Source organism: Herpailurus yagouaroundi, unplaced genomic scaffold (genome assembly GCF_014898765.1).
Source record: "Herpailurus yagouaroundi ecotype Mexico unplaced genomic scaffold, PumYag 187, whole genome shotgun sequence".
Classification (NCBI taxonomy): Eukaryota; Metazoa; Chordata; class Mammalia; order Carnivora; family Felidae; genus Herpailurus; species Herpailurus yagouaroundi.
Window position 1 is genome coordinate 7,387,952 of NW_024412418.1, and position 20,186 is coordinate 7,408,137.

Sequence of the window (20,186 nt, forward strand, 5' to 3'; positions counted from 1 at the left end):
TAAGGCTCCAGGCTCTGAGCCATCAGCCCAGAGCCTGACGCGGGGCTCGAACTCACGGACCGCGAGATCGTGACCTGGCTGAAGTCGGACGCTTAACCGACTGTGCCACCCAGGCGCCCCGGTACCAATTTTTTTAAATGTGATTCTATGATGACAGTGGTGAGCATTTGTTAAGTACTTTCTGTATGTTAAACACTGTATTCAACACTTGAGACACCTTCTCATTGTACTCCTCACTGCACTCCTATGAGAGAGCCCCTGGGTAACCAAAGATGCAAACTGAAAATCAAGAGAAAAGACTGAGAGGGAACATTATTGCCTTGTGATGGCAAGAACTCTGGGAAACATCTCTGTGTTCTGTTGGCTCTCAGGTCCCAATGCCATTTCGGTGAGCCTGTCCCCAATGGGCCGATACGTAATGGTGGGCTTGGCCTCGAGGAGGATCCTGCTGCATCCCTCCACAGAGCACATGGTGGCCCAGGTCTTCAGACTGCAGCAGGCCCATGGTGGCGAGACCTCCATGAGGGTGAGTGCCACGGCTTATGCCTCCACTGTCGGGCAGCTCTCCAGGCTTGGCAGGGTAGTGAAGGGCAATGGTGTGATCTCCCAGCCTAGACTAGAGGTAGCATGTTTGTAAAGAGTAAGGAAAGACTGCAGTCCGGCCCATCCATGACCAGCTTTTGGAAGCTCTGGACTATTAAAAAGCAGGAACTTTCTCACACCCTCATTCCTGAGCTGAGCTCCCCAGAGGCCTGAAAGTGTCTTTGGATGAAGACCAAACTGAGTACCTCCTTACCTCAACACGAGACCTTTAGTCTGGAGATACATAAAGGACCCAGTGAAATATTTATGCTTATTTAAAAAAAATTTTTTTTGAAGAAGCAAACTATAAAAATTGATAAATGGTATACTATGAAATGTTCTTTTCCGTGGGTTGTAATCATGTTGGAGGATGAGGCCTTTCGGTAGCCGCTGTGCTCTTAATCATCTCGTCCATTTCACTACCAGAGAAAGGTCCTGTTGGGGCCCTGTCTTGTCTGAGGTGGACCTCTCTTATACTGCCATAAAAGCCTTCTGGGCATCATGGGGTTAGTGGCCTTCTGAACTCAAGCATACTAGTTTCTGACTGAGTTCCCATGGGGGCTGATTTGCTTTTGCTGAGGGGAATTGAGCATTTGAATGGTTCTCTAATTATATGGTATTTAAGCTCTGTCTCAAGCTAAGAACCTATGAATTCCCTTAGCACTTTGTGCTGTGCCATTTATAGTTTTATGCACTTGTTTATGTGTTGTTTTGTGTTTTCTTTAGCTGAGTGGTGTGTATGTTTAATCTGCCCAATTAGGTTCCGTGTAAGCTCCTTAGGGGCATATCCCCCAGGGCCCTTTATTTAGTGCTGTGCATGTAGATGTTTGATGCCTGGAATGGAAGCATTTGTTTTTTTAAAGGAAAAAAAAAAAGAGAGAGAGAGATAGGATCCACTGTGTAGAAAGTGACGGAAAGTGGGTGGCCTAGCATGGTTGTCGCCAGCCTCTTCTCCCTCCCATCTCCTACAGGGACCCTCTATCCAACTCTGCTGAGCCACTTCCAAGCACCCGGAATTTCAGAAGGTTCTTTCTTGTCAGTGTGCCTTTACTTGGACTGTCCTCTCTCTCAAACCCAACGTCCGTAGCTCTTCCCCTTTTCCAGGACCTTTCCAAATCACTCCCTCTTTGTACCACCATTGTACCTGGCTACTGGCACGCGTATTCACACTCATCACATCAGACTGCACTTACTTCTTCCCATGTCATTCTCCTCTTTGGGACTGTGAGCTCTTCGTGAGCGAAGACCACATCCATTTCGCCTTTATGAAGTTCAAGTACAAATAAGGAACTTGACATCTAGGAGAAGCTGAATGAATGAAAGAGGATCTCAAGGCAAGCGTTCTCCTTAGCATTTCTAGGTGGTATCGAGCAGAACCAGTGATAGGTGACAGCATATTCCACCAAGCCTCTGAAAGGGGTGGAACATGAAACAGGCAGTCTGTGCCCTTGAAATCATACTGCCAGGGAAGTCCCAATTCTTGAATTCCAGATGACTTTGGAAATATCTGATATTAGGTGATTGGGAGAACACATTCTGGGAAGTTCACAGGCCTGTTTTCTTACCTAGACATTTGAGGATGGACATTAAGGTTTAGTTTAAATATTCTTATTTTGGTTCTCTTCAGATTCGGATGGTAAAAGTACCTGGTGTCTGCCTTGCACCACCTAGAATCCTGGTCCCAACAGCTGTTCTTCTAAATCCTTCCTGCCTAATTGTGGAATAATTGTTTATAATCATTAAGAGACAGGATCTGATTTCGGCAACACTAATGGACATCTCCAGCCTCTTCCGGAAGCCAGGGCTCCTGCCCAGCTCCTGGGCATAGCCTGCCAGTCCACCATCCTAGCAAGGTTCCTCTTTTCCATAAGTAGCTTAGAAACATCTGGCTAAGGGCAAACAGCTACAGGGCGGAAGCCAAGATGTTGTCACGTATGGGGCTGGCAGCTCAGGGAATGCAGTTGGAGGAGTCTGCTGAGGAGATATGGTGATCCGTTGCTGTCCTGCTAAGGGGCTCAGGGCAGCTAGCCAGCTGCTGCATGCCTCGTGACAAGAGCTATTTCTCAGGCCTCCTGGTGAGGCTTTTTTGATTCTCAGTAGGCACCATCTGCCACTTAGGGAGCTGAAGTGACTAGAAAGCTCCCATTTGGGAAGTGTTCCTCTCACCTAAGAGACAGGATCCAGGCTGCTGAACAAGGTTTTGCTCACCCTGTGTCCACCACATCTGCCTTTAAACCCCTGCACTACAGAAAAGTTTCTGGTTTTCCAGGTCTTGGTTGCCCCTTAACATCCAAAGGCACCAAAGCACTCAGAAAATATCCCTGAATTCAGTCATTGGTGGAAGGGAAGACACCAGCTTTTTTGGATAGCTATGCTGTACCACCGTTTAAGTCAAGGAGGGCCTTTTTGTCTGAGATCAGGGAGCGAGGGTTTAATGGGACAGTAGAGCATCTTCCTCTTTGCACAGGTAAGTATGGGTGGGTGTCTCCATCTGTGATGTCAAGCTCTGTCTTTGAAGGAATGCTTTTGTGGGTGATGGACCTGTCCTCAAGCTTCTCTACCCAGAATTCATTCCCCTTCTTTTTGGCGGTCCTTCTTGGAAATCACCGTAATGTAATATTCAGAGGGGTAAGCTTGTTGGGTCAACTGACATTCCCAGGAGAACATCCTCCAGAGCATTGACTTACCTTATTTTAATTCCCACTAAGTGACATCTCTCCCCAAGAGATGATCTCTTACCCAGCCCCATATGAACACTCTTCTGAAAATGAATCACTGATTCCTGCTTTGCCTTGATGCATTTATTCTAAGCAGTTTTCAGACCTCTGGATCAGTGCTTCTCAAACTGTGTTCCTCCAACAACCTGTGTTAGAACACCTGGGGTCCTTGTCAAAAACAGACATGACCACAGCAGCGGCGGGGTGGGGGGGGGGGGCCGCCCACATATCTGCATAAGAATGGGGCGGGAGGGGTATCTGCATTTGTACACCAAACTTTCCAAGTAATTCTGATAACACACTTGAGTTTGAGAGCCGCTGTTCTTATGGACTCCTTTCTTCATTTTAGGTTTCTGCCTGCAGCCCCTTCAAGCAAGGGGGAGAGACACAGTCTCTGGTTTACATGTGGTTTTATGCGTGGGGCTTGGATCCTTGGCTAATCCTGTCACAGGCACTGTGGCCTTTGTGCTCCACTTCCTGCCAGACCTTACTTAGCTTGTTGGCTCTCTGTGCTTCCCCTCCTGTCTTCTCTCAGTTGTTGTTGCCTTCAAGAGCTCTCCCATGAATATCTGCGTTCTGGATTCTGTTCTGCCCCTATGTTGAGCCATTTTAATTTTTACCTTTGTTTCTAGGATCACGGTCTTTTTGATATTTCCCTTCTCTGCTTCTGAGACTAGGCTCAGTCTTCCCGACTTTAGTGTGGTTGGCAAATCTGGAAAAGTAAGACTGAGCACATATTTGATCATCCCCTCCCTTCTGCCCATTCCAGGTTCCTCCAAGCTGGGTATGCTATTCTGTGACTCAGGGTCTTATTTGTGTCTGGCTACCTTATACTTGAGCCGGGGAACGCTCTTTGCTAGTTTCTGTTTGGTTTTTGAAGTTAGGCATTTGGAGATTGCTGAGCTCAAGTTTTGCTAAATTCTCAAAACACTGAACTGCCTGTGTGCCCTCTCTGCTTTCATTTTCTAATTGGAATAAGGCATAATATTGTCACAGAAAACTGCAATTAATTTTCTAAAATAGTGGCAACTTACACATTGTAATAACTTTGGTTGTAACCAAGTGAAAGCATAATAACAAAAATATAAAATTACTAATGACACCAGAAATAGTCCTACACCAGACTCTTCTTCCATTTTTATATCAGTAATAAGTGCTGTTTTACCTAGGGCAAAAGTCAGCAGCTGTAGGGGCTGGGGAGTGGTGCTGGGGCATTTTGAACTGGAAAGCAAGAATAAGGATTAGTGCTTTCAACACCGGAATTAAGGTGCTGTGTATTCTTTTTCGCAGATGCATGGACCATCCCCCCAACAGGTGGGGGTTGGGGGCATAGAAGTGGTTCAGTAAGAACCAAAGAGGATCCTTGTTTCATAATCCCTACAGGTCCTAGAGGCACTGGTTGCTTGAATCTTCCCAGTGCTGGTTGCTTTTCTCTCTGGTCATTTTATTGGCAGAAGTGATGGATGAGGACACTGTCATTTGACTTGGATGGGAGAAGCTCTAGGAGAGAAAGCAATTTAGCTCTCCTTTCTCTGTGGAACAGCATTGTGCTTTTCAAGGCAAAGCCTCAAATACGTAATAAGGTCCACTTTATTGGAAGCTTTTTCTTTGTGGTTATGTGGTAAAACTGCATTTAAGTGTTGAGCAACTATTACCTAGGCAGATTGTTAGTTTGGAGGGGGTTTTGGAAAGAGAGGCAGCTCCTCTCTCCCCCTTCTCTCCCCTTTACTCCCCTCTCTTCCTCTCTTCTCCCTGTCTCTCTCTCTTCATTCCTCTCCTTCCCTACTTCTTCACCTTGCGAGTTCTGTTCTTCAGTGGTGGACTGTCCCTGTGTATATCTTCTTCCTCTGGGGCTCTGGCTGTAGAGATCTGCATCCCCCTCATTCTCTAGGCAGCGGGGAAAGAACACAGATTTGTTACCATTTTTTACAGACCTACGATCTACTCTTAACTAACTGGACTGTAGTTCTCAATGTGTACTCTGCTGAGACCACATCAACATCATCAGAGAACTTCGTAGAAACTCAGATTCTCAGCCTCATGTGAGGCCTGCTGAATCAGGCTAGGGGTGGGGCCCAGCCATCCTTGTTTTACCAAGCCTCCAGATGACTCTGCCCACTCAGTCAAGATTGAGAACGAATCATTGGCTGCATGGAGATTCTAGTTAGACCTCACCTATCAGTATAACTTTGTCCTTTTCCTTTTTGCTCTCACCGTCCCTAGAACCTCATCTGGTTACTTCCATGGCTCCTAATAACAGTATCTTTCAGATACTTCTAGCAAGTTGAGAAATTGATGTGTATCTCCAGCCTAAAGCATTCTGCATCATGCTAACATCCTAGTGGTAGTACTTTAAGAACTAATGCTGTGAGGCCTTTTTCCATTTCTGATTAAAATTCTTACCTGCCCACATTTGACTTTCCTTGAGCTCTTAACCACAAGGCCTTGCCTGCTTGCCTGCACGCTATAGAATACAGAGATGCTTTGGCTTAAAAAGTGAGAAGCAGTATCTTTATCTTTCTCTCCAGGCCCTTCCCCATCTAAAGGAGTACTTCTTCAGTTCCTTTTTCCAGTATTCCACTCACTGTTATCCTTGGATGGGAGACATCACTATGATGCCCATTAATGGATGTCATCTTGGTTATAAAGAAACATCAGTTGTCTTTCTTTTTATAAACATTTTCTGTCACTTTTATAGCCATCTTCACAGAGCGTAGTGACTGATTATTATTATAAATTCATTAAAATCAACCACAGCAAAGGCTTGATATCCAGAGTGTTCAAATTAGTCATAACTAAATTGTAGCTTAGATCTTAGGGCAGCATGGGTGTCCAGCGCTGTCAGCCCTGGCCAGTGTTTATGTAACTAATGTGTACAGGCTCTTTGGGCCAGTCCTAGCTCCATGCTTCAGTATATAATCTTCACTATAACCTCTTTGCCCGGAATTTAGCCTGTGACATAATCTACTCATCTCTACTTCCCTAGATTCTGAAAGTTTGATTTTCTTTTTTTAAGTTTTTTTTTTTTTTTTTTTAATGTTTATTTCTGAGACAGAGAGAGACAGAGCATGAGCAGGGGAGGGGCTGAGAGATGGAGAGACACAGAATCTGAAGCAGGCTCCAGGCTCCGAGCTGTCAGCACAGAGCCCGACGCGGGGCTCGAACTCACAGATCACGAGCACGTGACCTGAGCCGAAGTCAGACGCTCAACCGACTGAGCCACCCAGGTGCCCCTGAAAGTTTGATTTTCAAAAGTCACCTAGAACTCTAGTCAGTCTAGAGTATTCCCCAGAAATCTAAGGGAATGAGCCTTTCTTAATCTTGTCTGGCCTTGGGAGTGGCAAAAACCAAAAATAAAGATATTTTATTTTTGTACCCTGGAAGGAAGGGTACTATTTCTTCAAGGGGGGATTGGGAAAAAAGAGAGACAGCTTTGTTGTCAGAAATGATTTACTCTTTCCTAAGATTTTGTCCTCATTAATTTTCTTAAAGCCGCCTGTCAGTTGATTAAAAGCTGCTTCCGCTGCAATTATCTTAAAGTTGACTTCTGAGATGTGACACAAAGCATCTATCCTCAAACAGTGCCTTTCTTCAGCACATTGCAGGAAAGGGGGAGGGAGTATGGGAGAATTCAGGGGTGTCTCTGATGCACTTTGTCAGAGAAGGGAGGGGGCAAGATAAAACATTAAAAATAACAGTAGAGCTGCAATTAGTTTCGGTGAATTTTTCCATGACAGATTTCTCTAAAGTAACTCTGATGATTTCTTTTCTCATGGTCTCTCAGAGTGCAGCCTATTCTGTGTGTTATTCTTTTCACTCAACAAAGTTTAATTGAGCCCCTACCATGAGCCAGGTACTTTGTGAGGTGTGGGAAGGCAGTGCATAAAATGGACCTGGTCCCTGCTCTCTTGCTACACAACTGGCGGCGGCTGCTGCTGCTGCTGCTGCTGCTGCTGCTGCTTCTTCTTCCTCTCCCCCTCCCCCTCCTCCCCCTCCTCCTCCTCCCCCCTCCCCCCTCCCCCTCCTCCCCCACCTCCTCCTCCCTCCCCTCCTTCTTCTTCTTCTTCTTCTTAATGTTTATTTATTTTGAGAGCGAGAGCACAAGAGGTGGAGGGGCAGAGAGAGAGAGAGAGAGAGAGAATCCCAAGCAGGCTCCATGCTGTCAGTGCAGAGCCTGACACGGGGCTCAAACTCACGAACCGTGAGATCGTGACTAGAGCCAAAATCAAGAGTCAAATGCTTAACCCACTGAACCACCCAGGCACTCCCACAACAGGCTTCTTGACTGGTCTTTGCACTGCTGTATTCCTAGTCTTCCCTGCACTTGGCACACAGGAGACACTGAGGAACGTTCCAGGAATGTGTGTCCCTTTGATACCTTGTGCGCTGTATATTTCCTACATATGTGTGAAGATATACCCCTTCTTACGGCCATCATCAGTGCGTCTAGCACATTTCTCCATAACAGTAATTGAAACTATCAAGGAGATAATCCTTACGAAAATAGGGAGCGTCCTGCTCATTTCACAATTTTGCCCAATATTGGGTTCTTGGAGTGCTAGTCCCAGCACTGAGACATGGTGATAGATTCCCAGTAGATAGCTTCAAAAGCGAAAAGCAGAACAGTTAGGTTTTTTTTTCAAGAATTGGTAAGAGAACCAATTCTTGCATTTGTAAAAGCTAAAAGTATTTTAATGTATTTCAAATATAAAATACAAAGTATTTTAATGTTTAACTGTCCTCAGAGCGCTTCCAAAAATATCAACTAAAACGTATTAAATGTATTGGAATATATTGAAAGACGCTCTTATCCAAGGTGAATCTCTAGAATAACTTCTCATTTGGCCATTTCCTTTGAGATTCATGAAGCCAAGGAAGTTTAAGAACTTGTGCTGTGCACAGACGTGGGAATAGGAGAAAATAATTATTTTAATTTGTTCTAGGAGCGTTCAATGCCTTGGTATTTCATTTAACACCAAAGTAGATCCCTCAGCTGAAGTAACCTCTGCTTTGTCCTAATGGCTTGAGATGCCTTTGGAAAGGCATCAGGCCAATTGAAAACTAAACTTCTTGTCCTCTGACTGCTCTTTGGGAGCTCTTTGAGAGGAATGAGTGAATAAAAGAGAGTTTTCAGATCCCGGCAAATCACAAGAAGTTGGCTAGAAATGACTTCAAGGGAGCAGATTATCAATGGCAGCAGAGGGCAACACATTCCAAGAGTTAAGTAAAGGGGACCCCAGGCGGGCTCAGTTGGTAGAATGCACGACTTGATCTCAAGGTGTGAGTTCAAGCCCCACATTGAGCCTAGAACTTACTTTAATTTTTTTTTTAATGTGTTTCATTAAAAAAAATTTTTTTTTTTAACATTTATTATTGAAAGAGAGTCAGAGCATGAGCAGGGGAGGGGCAGAGGGAGAGGGAGACACAGAATCTGAAGCAGGCTTCAGGCTCTGAGCCGTCAGCACAGAGCCTGACGGCGGGGCTCAAACTCACAAACCACAAGATCATGACCTGAGCCGAAGTCGGATGCTTAACTGACTGAGCCACCCAGACGCCCCTAATGTTTTTCATTTTTGAGAGACAGACAGAGAGAGAGAGAGAGAGAGAGAGAGCAAGGGAGGGGCAGAGGGAGACACAGAATCCAAAGCAGGCTCCAGGCTCAGAGCTGTCAGCACAGAGCCTGATGTGGGGCTCGAATACGAACGGCAAGATCATGACCTGAGCCAAAGTCAGACATTTAACCGACTGAACAACCCAGTCGCCCCTAGAACTTACTTTAAAAAAAAAGTTAAGGGGCGCCTGGGTGGCGCAGTCAGTTAAGCGTCCAACTTCAGCCAGGTCACGATCTCGCGGTCCGTGAGTTCAAGCCCCGCGTCAGGCTCTGGGCTGATGGCTCAGAGCCTGGAGCCTGTTTCCGATTCTGTGGCTCCCTCTCTCTCTGCCCCTCCCCCGTTCATGCTCTGTCTCTCTCTGTCGCAAAAATAAATAAACGTTGAAAAAAAAAATTTTTTTTTAAAAAGTTAAGAAAAGGAGCTGTCACTCTTCTTTTCTGTTGGGAGAGCTTTGGTTTAGGACAAGGGTGATCTAGGCAGATTTGTTCTTGCTTCAGCTGAATAAAGGGGAGAATTAGGTGAGCTCATATTCTGATTCTTATTTTTAAATGGTCACTTTAAAAACAACCTCCTACAAGTTCTATACTCCAAAGTAGAATATAACGAATGCTTAGAGTAAACAGTAAAAAAAATTAAAGTTGCTGGAAAATGATCAGATTTTCCTATGGATGAAGATACTTAAGTAATTCATGAATCTAAGTAAATCAACAACTTGAAAGGAAGAAAAGATAAAAGGTGAGCAGTCTCCCTCCCCCTGCCTGCTCTGGGACTTGTGCATTTCTCAGCCTTGGACAAGATGGGTAGTCATCCATTTCCAATGGAAAGGTCAGCTGTCTCTTAGCATCTGCTTTCCATTGATTTTTCCCTCTTCCCAGAGAGTTAATTTTCCTCTAGGAACCCTCTCTAAAGGCTTAAGGCCTCCCTTGATCTCCATCATTACCGAGAAGGCATTTCTCCTCCTCACAGTTCCTTTCCTCCTCTTGGCTTGGGTCTTCTCTTGTGGCCAGTCTGTTTCCAGTTCCAGTCTGTTTCTTCCTACCACCAGCTTCCATCGTCTTAGTTAAAACAGGGGAGATCTGCTGAGTGCACTCGACCTCTTGCCGCTGTGGAGCCGTTCCAATTTTACAGATGATGAGATTCCCCAACACAAACAAGATAACCACAAAGTTTTTTCTTTCAGCTTCTTATCTGAGCTGATCTGAACAGTGCAGTTTGCTACTCAGACTAATGGTCTGAGCTTTATTGATATGCAGCCGAAAAGAAAACATCTTCTTGAGGGCAGCAATACATTTTTCGTCTAAATTTTAAAAGGGTGGAGAGGAAGGTTTCCCACTGAAGCAACTCTGGTTGCCTCTCATTCTTTTCCTGTCTTTGAACAAGAAACAAGATCCCTTTAGTTTTGATCTGGGAACTGTATTCTTTTGCTCCTACTTCTGTTAAGTAGAGTTTGGGGGATGGAAAGGCAGGTGGTACACGAGATGGTCTTGGACCCCAGAAGTGAAAGAATCATCCTCTTGTCCCACTCTCTTAGAACCATAAAGACCTTGGCGACCTGACTCGTTCTCTGGTAATGTGCCAATATGGCACTGGCTCTCCTTCTAGTACGTTGATTCCAGTTCTCTTCATAGAGTTTAGACAGAAAAGAGAACAGTCTGCTTGGGGAGGGGGTTGCTGTCCGCTTTTGTCATATACCAGGGAACATCTGTAGCCAAAGCTGGTGAAACCAGGTCTCTGCCAACATGAATCAGCAGCTGGGTTTTGTATCCCGCCCCACAAAGGGTCTCCAGGTCCTGATAATCCTCCTCTAACGTAATGGAATTTGGTGGTACAACTTCATGGGGTGTCTCTCTTGTCAGAGGGAGAGAGGGATTTTTGGCAGGCCACCCAGCTTTGTCCTTGACGAGTGGTAAGGAAACCTTTATTGGTGATATATTTGGGGTGTCTGTAAGTGAAGGCCAGAGCTGTCCCTTAACACTATCTCAGATCTTCTTTCTTGTCAGTGCTGATGAACCTTGAGTGTACAGAGCCAGAGCTAGACCCCACTGGAATCTGGGAGGAGATGGCTCCCCCAGTCACTGGGCCAGATAGACTGATAGTTGAAAGCAGCAATGTTGGGAGAGTGACCAGAGCTACCGAACCGTCTGTCAGCATTGGGGAACTTGTTGGGCAGATACTCTTTTTGTCATTAGGGCTGACTAATTGTGAGGAGAATACCCCCCTCTGTGAGGTGCTTTGAGAACTCCAGCCAGAGAATGGAGCGGAAAGTCCATCTCTGGATGGTTCTGAAAATGGGCCAGGTTCTCATTCCTCTAGGCTATGTGTGAAATCAGGAGTATTGGACCGGATGGCCTCTCAGGACTGTAAATCAGAGTCCTGCCCATCTGGCACCCTCTGTGTTCTTACTACACCCCCTCCCCCATATGTTTTGCTCTCATCTCCCTCCTTCCTACCCCCACATTAGAGTGTGATAAGCAAACTGGTGCTTATCAGGAGTCCTGGAGGCTGCTGATCCTCACGTGGGATCTTCTGGCTTCCTGCCACAAAGCAGGATTTAGTCTAATACCCAAACACTAGAGGAGATGGGCACTTGGGAGCTGCCCTTTCAACGGTGTTTAAGGACTTGACGGGGTGAGGGTCCCGGGGGAACTGCCATAGAGAACAAATTGATGTCCCATGACTACTATAGCCATAGAGGTTGTGACTGTCTGTGCAGCAAGGTCTAGGTGTCTCAATCTTTAATTACTTCTCCCCAGTGCATTTGACCTTGTCTCACCTGAGCTGGGTCATCCATCATACTGGTCTTTTGAGGGTTTTGTCTCCAAAGTAGGTTCCTGTGCTTAGAAGCAAATTGATAGTATTTGCTTGTTAATTTTTCTGCAGCAACAGACTATAAAAGGTAAACTTGTGACATGTGAGAGGCTTCTCTGCTTCTTTCCTGGTCTGGAACATTTCTGGAAGAATTCTCTTCCTTTGGAGACCCATCAAAAAACTCAGCACAACCTTAAAGCATCTACTTTACTAACGTTATTACTCCCCCTTCTTACAAGGCTACTTTCTCTGCCCAGCTCCCTGAAGTTAGGAGTGAATCATTGTGACTTCAGCTGAGACTCCCTTGTGAAGCTTTGTAGAACTGTCACAGGTCAAGACCGAAGCCCCCCTAATCCAGCCCACTAAAATTAACACACATCCCTCCTTAACCCTGGTGTACCCCACTCATGCCATCTAACCTTGGGGTAAAGGGAAGTTGAACAGTCAATGATCCCAGACATAGTTGTTTGTCCTTTGAGTGTGTGTCCCAACTCATTTAACCATGTGGCCTGCAGGTGGGACAGAAACTATTGATTTATCTTCTGGGAAGGAAAACCTCTGTGAGAAAGGGTAAAGGCACCACACACCCCCATCCCCTGACTTGAAGGAAAGGGTTGAATAGGTGCAAAGGGAAAAGACAGGTATTGCCACCTCCACAGAGAGTCAGCCATTGAGGCTGGTAGAGAACGGAGCAAAGAGTTCATTCAGAGCACCTGCTAGATATATGTGTGCAAGGAAGAGACTATCCAGAGGTCAAGCAACCATGTTCTACATGACTAGTTTAGAAATTCATAAACTCCATTGGGCTCTTTTTTTAGTAGTCTCCTCAGTTAGACCAAAGATTTTTGCTAATTCTTACATTTGGAGTTGAGTCAGAAAGAGAGGGCACGGGAGGTTCTTAAAGCAGCAGCTGTGGTGCCGTCAGTCTTCTGCCTCAAAACAGAGCCAATTCCGTATCTGTAAGAGACCCATTCAACCTCAGGACCATTGCAGGGCCGTCCGGGCGGTGTGCCATTAGCCGCCCAGGCACATTTCTCAGCGCCACAGAACCTGGAAAATTATTCATAACAGGATTCTCTGTGTATGTGTAGGTATGTTGAGAACTCGTGCTGCTGTCCTCTCCATTCTGGAGCCCGTCCTGGTGAAAGCGTTTCAGACAGATAGACACCCCAGGCACATGAACAAGTATTCCCACATCCAGGGCTGCTTATCACTTCATTCTTATACGTGCAGTGGACCCTTAGCTCAATTTTTACTTATTTCCTCTTTTTTTTTTTTTTAATTTTAAATCTGTCATCAGGATAATTTTTAAAGTAATAATTATTGTACCACCCTAAATTCCTTGAATATTACTTTCTAAACCACATCTCATTTGGTCTTCTTTTTTTGTTTTTTTCCATCAAGGGACAGGGAAAAGCAGATCATCCCTACTTTCATTCCTACTTTATAGATTAATACCCGAAGAGGCTAAAAGGGAAAACATTGACTACAACTCCAGTTGCTAGATTCTTGGCTTCATGTCCTCTTTGTAGACCCGAACCATCTTTTTTGAAGCCCCAGATGCAGATTCCTGATAATAATAGCAGCAGTTACCATTTATGAGCTTGCACTGTGCTGGACATTTTATACACATCATGCCTTTTCATCTCTCCACAATTATTTGGATATTGGTATTGTATCTTTTTTTTTTAATGTTTATTTTTTTTTTAAGAGAGAGACAGAGCACAAGCAGGGAAGGGGCAGAGAGAGAGGGAGACACAAAATCTGAAACAGTCTCCAGGCTCTGAGCTGTCAGCACAGAGCTGGACATGGGGCTCGAACTCAAAATGTGTGAGATCATGACCTGAGCCAAAGTCAAACGCTTAACCAACTGAACCACCCAGGTGCCCCTGGTGTTGTATCTTTTTAAACTGAGATCTGGAGAAGTTACTGTTCTAGAGAAGTGTCAGGACTCCAACCCAGGGCTTTCTAGCTCGAAGGAAAGTCCCCATCCTTCATTCTCCCAATGTCCTGCTCTCTGACTAAAGTTGCTGTGGAATGTCGTGCAGCTCAGAGGCCAGAGAAATTGGAGGCTCTCTTTCACCTACTCCAAACCCTTAGCCACAGCTGAGCTGCCTCCTGAGAAAATAGTAGCTTTGGAAATAAGCCTACTATTGAAGGGAGATTCTCCCTTGGAGAAATGGATACGATCTATTTAATGGTGATTTATATAAGCTAGAAAGAAGTCATGTACCTGTGTGTTCAAGATTCCCCTCTTCCCTGCTTCCTACATCTTAGCGCACCTTTTAGGTTTCCTTAACAATAGCAGTTTTAACATTGCTTTTAATTAGATGAATTAAGAATGTTCTCTGGTGTTATCACCCCCTCCCGCCCCCCTATCACCTTCAGTTCTCCATTGCTGTAAGAGCTGTGATTTCCATGGTAACAGGACTCCCAGTTGAGCTTGGCTCTCACTGGTTTGTCTGGTCAGGGGAAAGTTAGGAGCAGACCTTCCTGGGGAGTGGAGCTCTGACAGCCTTTCCAGGGGGCTACCGTAAAGCCACGAAGTGAGAAGAGCTAAAAGGTTGTTATGTTAAGGAGAGCATGAGCGAGCTTCCTGCAGAAAAGCCTAAGTGACCCCTAGCCTTGCTGGACAGAGTTGTAGCCTTCTCCTAAAGTCGAGGGCCCCAGGCTCCCCCTGCCACCTCAAGTTCTGCAGTATGTGTAAGAGGCCTTCTGTTCCCAGCCTAACTGGCTCCTTTCCTCCCTGTGGTTAACTTGCTTCCGGCCATAGAAGGGACTTGGTTATTCTTGGTAACAAATTGTTTCTCCTCGAATTCTCTTTTCTTCCCTCTTTTCTCCCCCACCCAGAGAGTTTTCAACGTCCTTTACCCCATGCCTGCCGACCAGCGGAGACATGTCAGCATCAACTCTGCCCGTTGGCTGCCCGAGCCAGGGCTTGGCCTGGCCTATGGTACCAACAAAGGAGACCTGGTGATCTGCCGACCAGAGTGAGTGGCCCAGGGCGGGCGGCAGCATGGGTGGGAGGGGGTCATCCAGGCTGAGGACGTGAGTGATCAGCACCATCTGTGGGTCTGGCCATGAGGTGGGGTCTTGTAGAAGGGAAATCGAAATTCTGCTAGAGCCTGCCTCATTCTCTGCGTCACTCCATGGAGGGTCCTTTTAACTTGAGGTTGCTAGCGTTAGCTCTCCGTCCCAGAAATCTTCAAAAGACTGGTTTAGTTATTATGTCTTCTTAAACCTAAGGCAGTATTTTTTTTCTTTGTTTTCTCTTGTTCTCTGGTTCCCTAGTGATAGTAAAATTTCCCTGCAGGCAAAAGCATAGATATCAAAGATTCTTTTCTAAACGCTTTTTGAAAAATTCAACAGGTGGTCTTAGGTTTGTATAAATGCCATTGTCATAACTTAAGAAATAAAATTGGAAATAAGAGTATTGTTAAAGCCCTAATTTGTCAGGCCACTGATCTCCAGCAGCCTGGCTCTGTGTCCTGCCTGTTTTCCTTTCTGCTTGTGCTTCATAACAGTGAAGGCAGATTGGAAAGCTCCATTTAAAATCAAAATGATTATCCGGTCTTGAAGTAAGGGGTAGGAGGGGACAGGGAACCATAGCACCTCTGTGTTGGGTCCTGATGACACCCCTTCCCCTTGTGGTGTTTTGGAGGACAGAAGTCTATTCTTTCACTTGAGACCCTGGGAGTCAGCCAGGTCTGTCATCAGTTTCCAGACCCAGCCAGGTGGGGTGCGTGAAGCTCTGTGCTTCAGTGCAGATCAGGCTGATTGCTGCGTGGGCCGCTGCAGGGTTCCAGCAGACTAAATGCCACTTCTGCCTCCAGACCGTCCTAATGCTGTCCTTCACTTGGTGCAGCACCTTCTCCCAGGGTGTTCTGCAGATCACAGAGCATGGCGTGACTGGTCTGGTAGGGTCTCTGGCTGTTGGAAGTGTCCACTTTGCCTTTTAAAGGGCCTTTGGTGATTTTTCCTAGGGTGTGTATTTGGGTCACTTCTTGCGGCCTCGTAGATGACTGGTGACTGAGCCCTTGTCAGCTGAGCTAGGTCAGTAGCTCAGGAGAAAGGAAACCCGGTTCTAAGGGGAGCTCTTTCATTCTATCCTGAATTTTTGGAGCCCCTCCCAAAGAGAGGCTGCCATCTGAGACTGTGGTCCTGCCAGCTGCACTGTCCTCAGGCTCTGTGTCCAGAGAGCCCCTTTCTCTAGCTCCTTGTGCCTTTCCAGAACCGTGCCTGCCTCTTTGAATGACCGTGCCACTGTTAGCCCCGTTGCTGGGTCTGTCTGTCTCTGCCCTCTCTCTGGCATGACCGTAGCCGTGGAATCAGTCTGCTCTCAACTCCTTCTTTTTCCCCAAAGCACATGAGACTGCTTATCTTATCTCTGCCTCTTAGACATTTATAAGAGGACTCTAATAGACATCTTCTCCAAAGCTGGCACAGAATTCTGGACCATAATTTTATTCTTAACAACACTGTAGTTATAGGCCCTTCTTAGTCCCCATTTCCCCAAGACATCCTTCCTCAACATTATTGTCTTGTCTGTAGCTCCAGCCACTGACCTTTGTGCCAGGCAAACTCCCATCCCCGTCCCTTGCAGAAGTGGCCTGCCCCTCCCGAGGCACAGTCTCTACTTCCAGGTTGTCGTGGTCCCACAAAGGCTTTTGTGTCTGAAACCCCGGCCTCCGCACTTGGTGTGAGTCACAGACATCTCAGCCAAACATGAAGCTGGCTTTGGCCTCTCTTCTCTCTTTTCTCCCCATATGTCGTCTTCAAGATCCAGCTTCACTAGGCTGGAGCCATCCTGGACTGCCTGGGGAACTCTTAGCTGCAGGAACTCAGGCCTCTTCCAGGAGCAAGGGAGCCACCAGTATTTGACAGCACAAACAGCGTCCCATCACAGACCAAGTTGCGTTGGCCTGAGAGAGAGAGAGCTAGCTTGGCCTACCTGTCTTGGGGTTGCTGTTTCTCCTGATTTCTTGGGTCCTTTTGGCAAATGCCCCAAATCTTAGGGTGCGTATTTAAGGGGACTATGCAAATTAAGACAGACATGACTCTGTCCCAAGTTGTTCAGAGTTTCTCTGCTTCTCAGTCCCCTTCATATCTGTGGGATTTGGCTTCAGGCAGGGAAGCCCGAGCAGTATTCCGGTAAAGAAGGGAAGACTCAACCCAGGTCTCCCAGCAGATCAGAGACAGAATTAGGCTTCCTGACTGTCTAGTCCAGAGCTCTTTCCTACAGCTGGTTTTTGTGGGTTTTTTTTTTTAACCTTTTTTCAATCACAAACACCTTTGAAATTCTGATGGAAACAATGTACATTTTTCCGCAGAAAAACATACCACAAGAACACACGATTTCATAACTCTCTTAAGACCTCAGGTAAAGAATGCAGCTCTAGGTTACGTTGAGGCATTTAAGCGGTCAGATGATGGGGACGCGGTGGGAAATGAGAGAGGAGTGAGAATGTTCACATCTTTTGAATAGTTGGTGGTTGGTCTCTGGCCTAAAATGAGGAGAACAAATGAATAGGGAAGTAGGAGCTCAGGGTTGTGTCTCCAGTAGGCAGATGCCTGAGGCTCACCGCCCATCCCCTTGTGATACAGTTCTGGCACACCCTTTCCCGAGGGCATAGCAGCCAGCCAGCCAGCTGGGCCAGGATTACAGCCCTCCCTCTAAAACAGGTGGCCGTCTTTGTCCACAGACACAGGCAGCTGCACCTCCGTTTTGTGCTTTCAGTCCTGCTCTTGATTTCTCCTCCATTGTCTTAGCCTCTACACTCTGTCCAAGCACAAAGACAGAGGTCACAAGCCCCTGGGGCATCTCTCGTGGCACTGAAAACCCACTGAGGTAGAACAAGGCCTAAGGAAATCCCCATTACTCCAGGGTAAGAAATTCTTAGGACAGGTGAGGAGATGAACAGCTGGCCCTGTAGCCCCTGCACAAAGCCAGTAGGGTGGCAGATAGCCCCGTCACCCCACCCTTCCCAGCAGTGAGGTGCTCCTTTCTCCTTTGCTTTGCTCCCCCACCCGCCACTCCTCCCAAGCTGCTGCTGCGCCTCTGGCTGACTGCCAGCCCAGCCAACACCCCCAGTGATAACCATAGTGGGCGTGAAGTACCAGATTGATGTGAGGGGGTGCTTGCTCACTTCCGGCTTCATAGATCAGCCCTACAAATGGGGGGGAGGTGTTGCTGGGAAGACCACTGCTTCTCAGAGTCAGCTCTGAAGACAGAATTGAGGGACTCATGCCAGAAGAAACTAGGCCGGGACCGTGGGGCATCTGGCCCCCTGGCTGAGTGTGGGGCCCTGTCAGCTCTGTCCCTTAAGAGGGAGCTACCACTGTAAACAGTGATTGCAATCAAGCATCACTGACCAAGGAGGGAAAAGGCAGACCCCCGAGTCAAAAGAGGAGCCACAGAGATTTCATGTTTCAGGCTGCCCCACAAGAGCCAGGTGCCAGCTCTTTCCCACTGTGCAGAGATAGTGGGGATAGATGCCTGTCCTTCTTTCCAAAGAGACAGCCATGTGGGCCAAGCCTCTGCAGTCATGTAAGTGACAGAAGAAGGATGTTCTCAAAGGGAATATTCCCTAGATGTTCAGAAGTTCAGGGGTGCCTGGCTAGCTCAGTCAGTGGAGCATGTGGCTCTTGATCTCAGGATTGTGAGTTTGGGTGCCACTTTGGGTGCAGAGAATACTTAAAAATAAAATCTTTAAGGGCATCTGGGTGGCTCAGTTGGTGAAGCGTCTGAATTTTAATCCTGGCTCAGGTCTTGATCTCACAGTCGTGAGTTCGAGCACAGCTTACAGCTGCTATTGAAGGAATCCAGGCGTGAAGTGGAAGTCCATTTGAAAAGGCTGACGCTGGGGTGCCTGTGTGGCTCAGTCGGTTAAGCATCTGACTCTTGGTTTTGGCACAGGTCATGATCTCATGGTTCATAAGTTCGAGCCGCACGTCAGGCTCTGTGCTGACAGCTCAGAGCCTGGAGTCTGCTTTGGATTCTGTGTCTCCCTTTCTCTCTGCCCCTCCCTCGCTTGTGCGCGCGCTCTCTCTCTCTCTCTCTCTCTCTCTCTCTCTCTCTCAAAGATAAACATTTAAAAAAAAAAAGAAAGGAAGGAAAGATTGACCCTGATTGGCCTTCCATGCTTCTTCATACTTTTGTGCATTGGTCTGGCTTCCAGGAAGAACCTAAGGCAAACAGTGACTGTTTGATCCTAAGACCCAAGGAGAAAAGAGATGAGTCAGGACCATTCTTCAGCTTGTAGATGGAAATCAGTGATACTGGGTATTGAAGGCTAACAGTCCCAGTAGCTAGAGAGTGTATCTTCAACTCTGATCCTTGGTACAGTACCTGGAATTCTATCCAAACTTTCAAAAACATGAGCTTGCTGTAGTCGAGCTGCTCTCACCACAGAAAGCAGAACAAATCAGGGTGAACAGTAGACCTGTTGGTGGGGGGGCAGAAAGGAAGGGGGGGCCTGGACGGCACATCTGCCAATCTCCATTGCCTCCTTCTGTTGGCTGTTGACCTCATCACCGAATGTCCCAAATTCACAGTTCTGAGCTCACAATGCATGCTGCCAGATGGAAAGTGTTTAGGGGACCCTTTGACCATCAGCATCATGCTAACAGTTCCAGCTCATAGAATGGGCCTTCAGGTGGCTGGTCTTCTGAGACAGGAAGGAAGGTTCTTGGTCACGCAGTGCATAGCTCGGCGTAGGTTTAGTGTGAACAGTTTGTTGTCACTAACTAGCCCTGGCTAGCCAAAATTACAGAGGAAGGATTTGGCAGGGACCCAGATGGTATTGCCACCTGTCAATAAATCTTGACAAGTTTGTAAATCAAAGGCTCCCTGGCAGCTGGCTTCACATGGTGCCTCATGCAGCCAGGATTTGGCTCATCAGAAGCTATAGTGATGACTTTGTTTTTGGAGGTCTCTGCTGTTGACCTCTAGCCATTTGCCTCTTCCCTAATGGAAGGTCCTCTCCTGTCACCTGTGCCCTGCAGCGCCCTGCTGTTCTCAGACAATGCCCACAAAAATAGCTGAATGTTCCAAAGGGGAAGGAGCTGCTCCTCCTTAAAGGGATGGTTTGAGGATCACACCAAATCCGCAGCCCAGCAGGCCCTCAGGAGTAGCCAAGAGGGGTTAGTACAGAGCAGGGAATGAAGGGTACTTGTGTCTGGCTGTGGCCCTTTCCCTCCAAAGATGCTGGTGTGCCCTCAGGTGAAGCCCAGTCCCCAGAATCTTCATGACCCTTGAAAGACAGATAAGGGGCTCAGGCCTAGGTTGGTTTCCTTTCACCTGCAGTAGCACAGCCTCCTGACACACAGTCCCTCCTCATCCGAGCCCTGTTAGGTGCCCATCCTGGCTAATCCTGTTTAGGAAGGAAGCACCTTACTTGACTCCCCCACAGCTGTCTTTTCCTGGCTTATCCTCTTGACCCACTGGCTTTGATTTCTCTGCTTTTTT

General features: G+C 46.8%; 1 protein-coding gene across 8 annotated transcripts in view; it reads left to right on the plus strand.

The window, feature by feature from the left end:
• The window catches only part of AMBRA1 (autophagy and beclin 1 regulator 1), a 179,436-nt gene that overhangs the window by 148,119 nt on the left and 11,131 nt on the right, over positions 1-20,186 (plus strand). For 7 of the 8 annotated variants that reach the window (XM_040495303.1, XM_040495306.1, XM_040495307.1 and 4 more), the window contains 2 exons: positions 372-526; positions 14,570-14,709. In XM_040495303.1, the coding sequence (XP_040351237.1) occupies positions 372-526; positions 14,570-14,709 (295 nt within the window). The remainder of the gene's footprint in view (positions 1-371; positions 527-14,569; positions 14,710-20,186) is intronic. The other variant, XR_005796838.1, reaches the window with a different exon arrangement.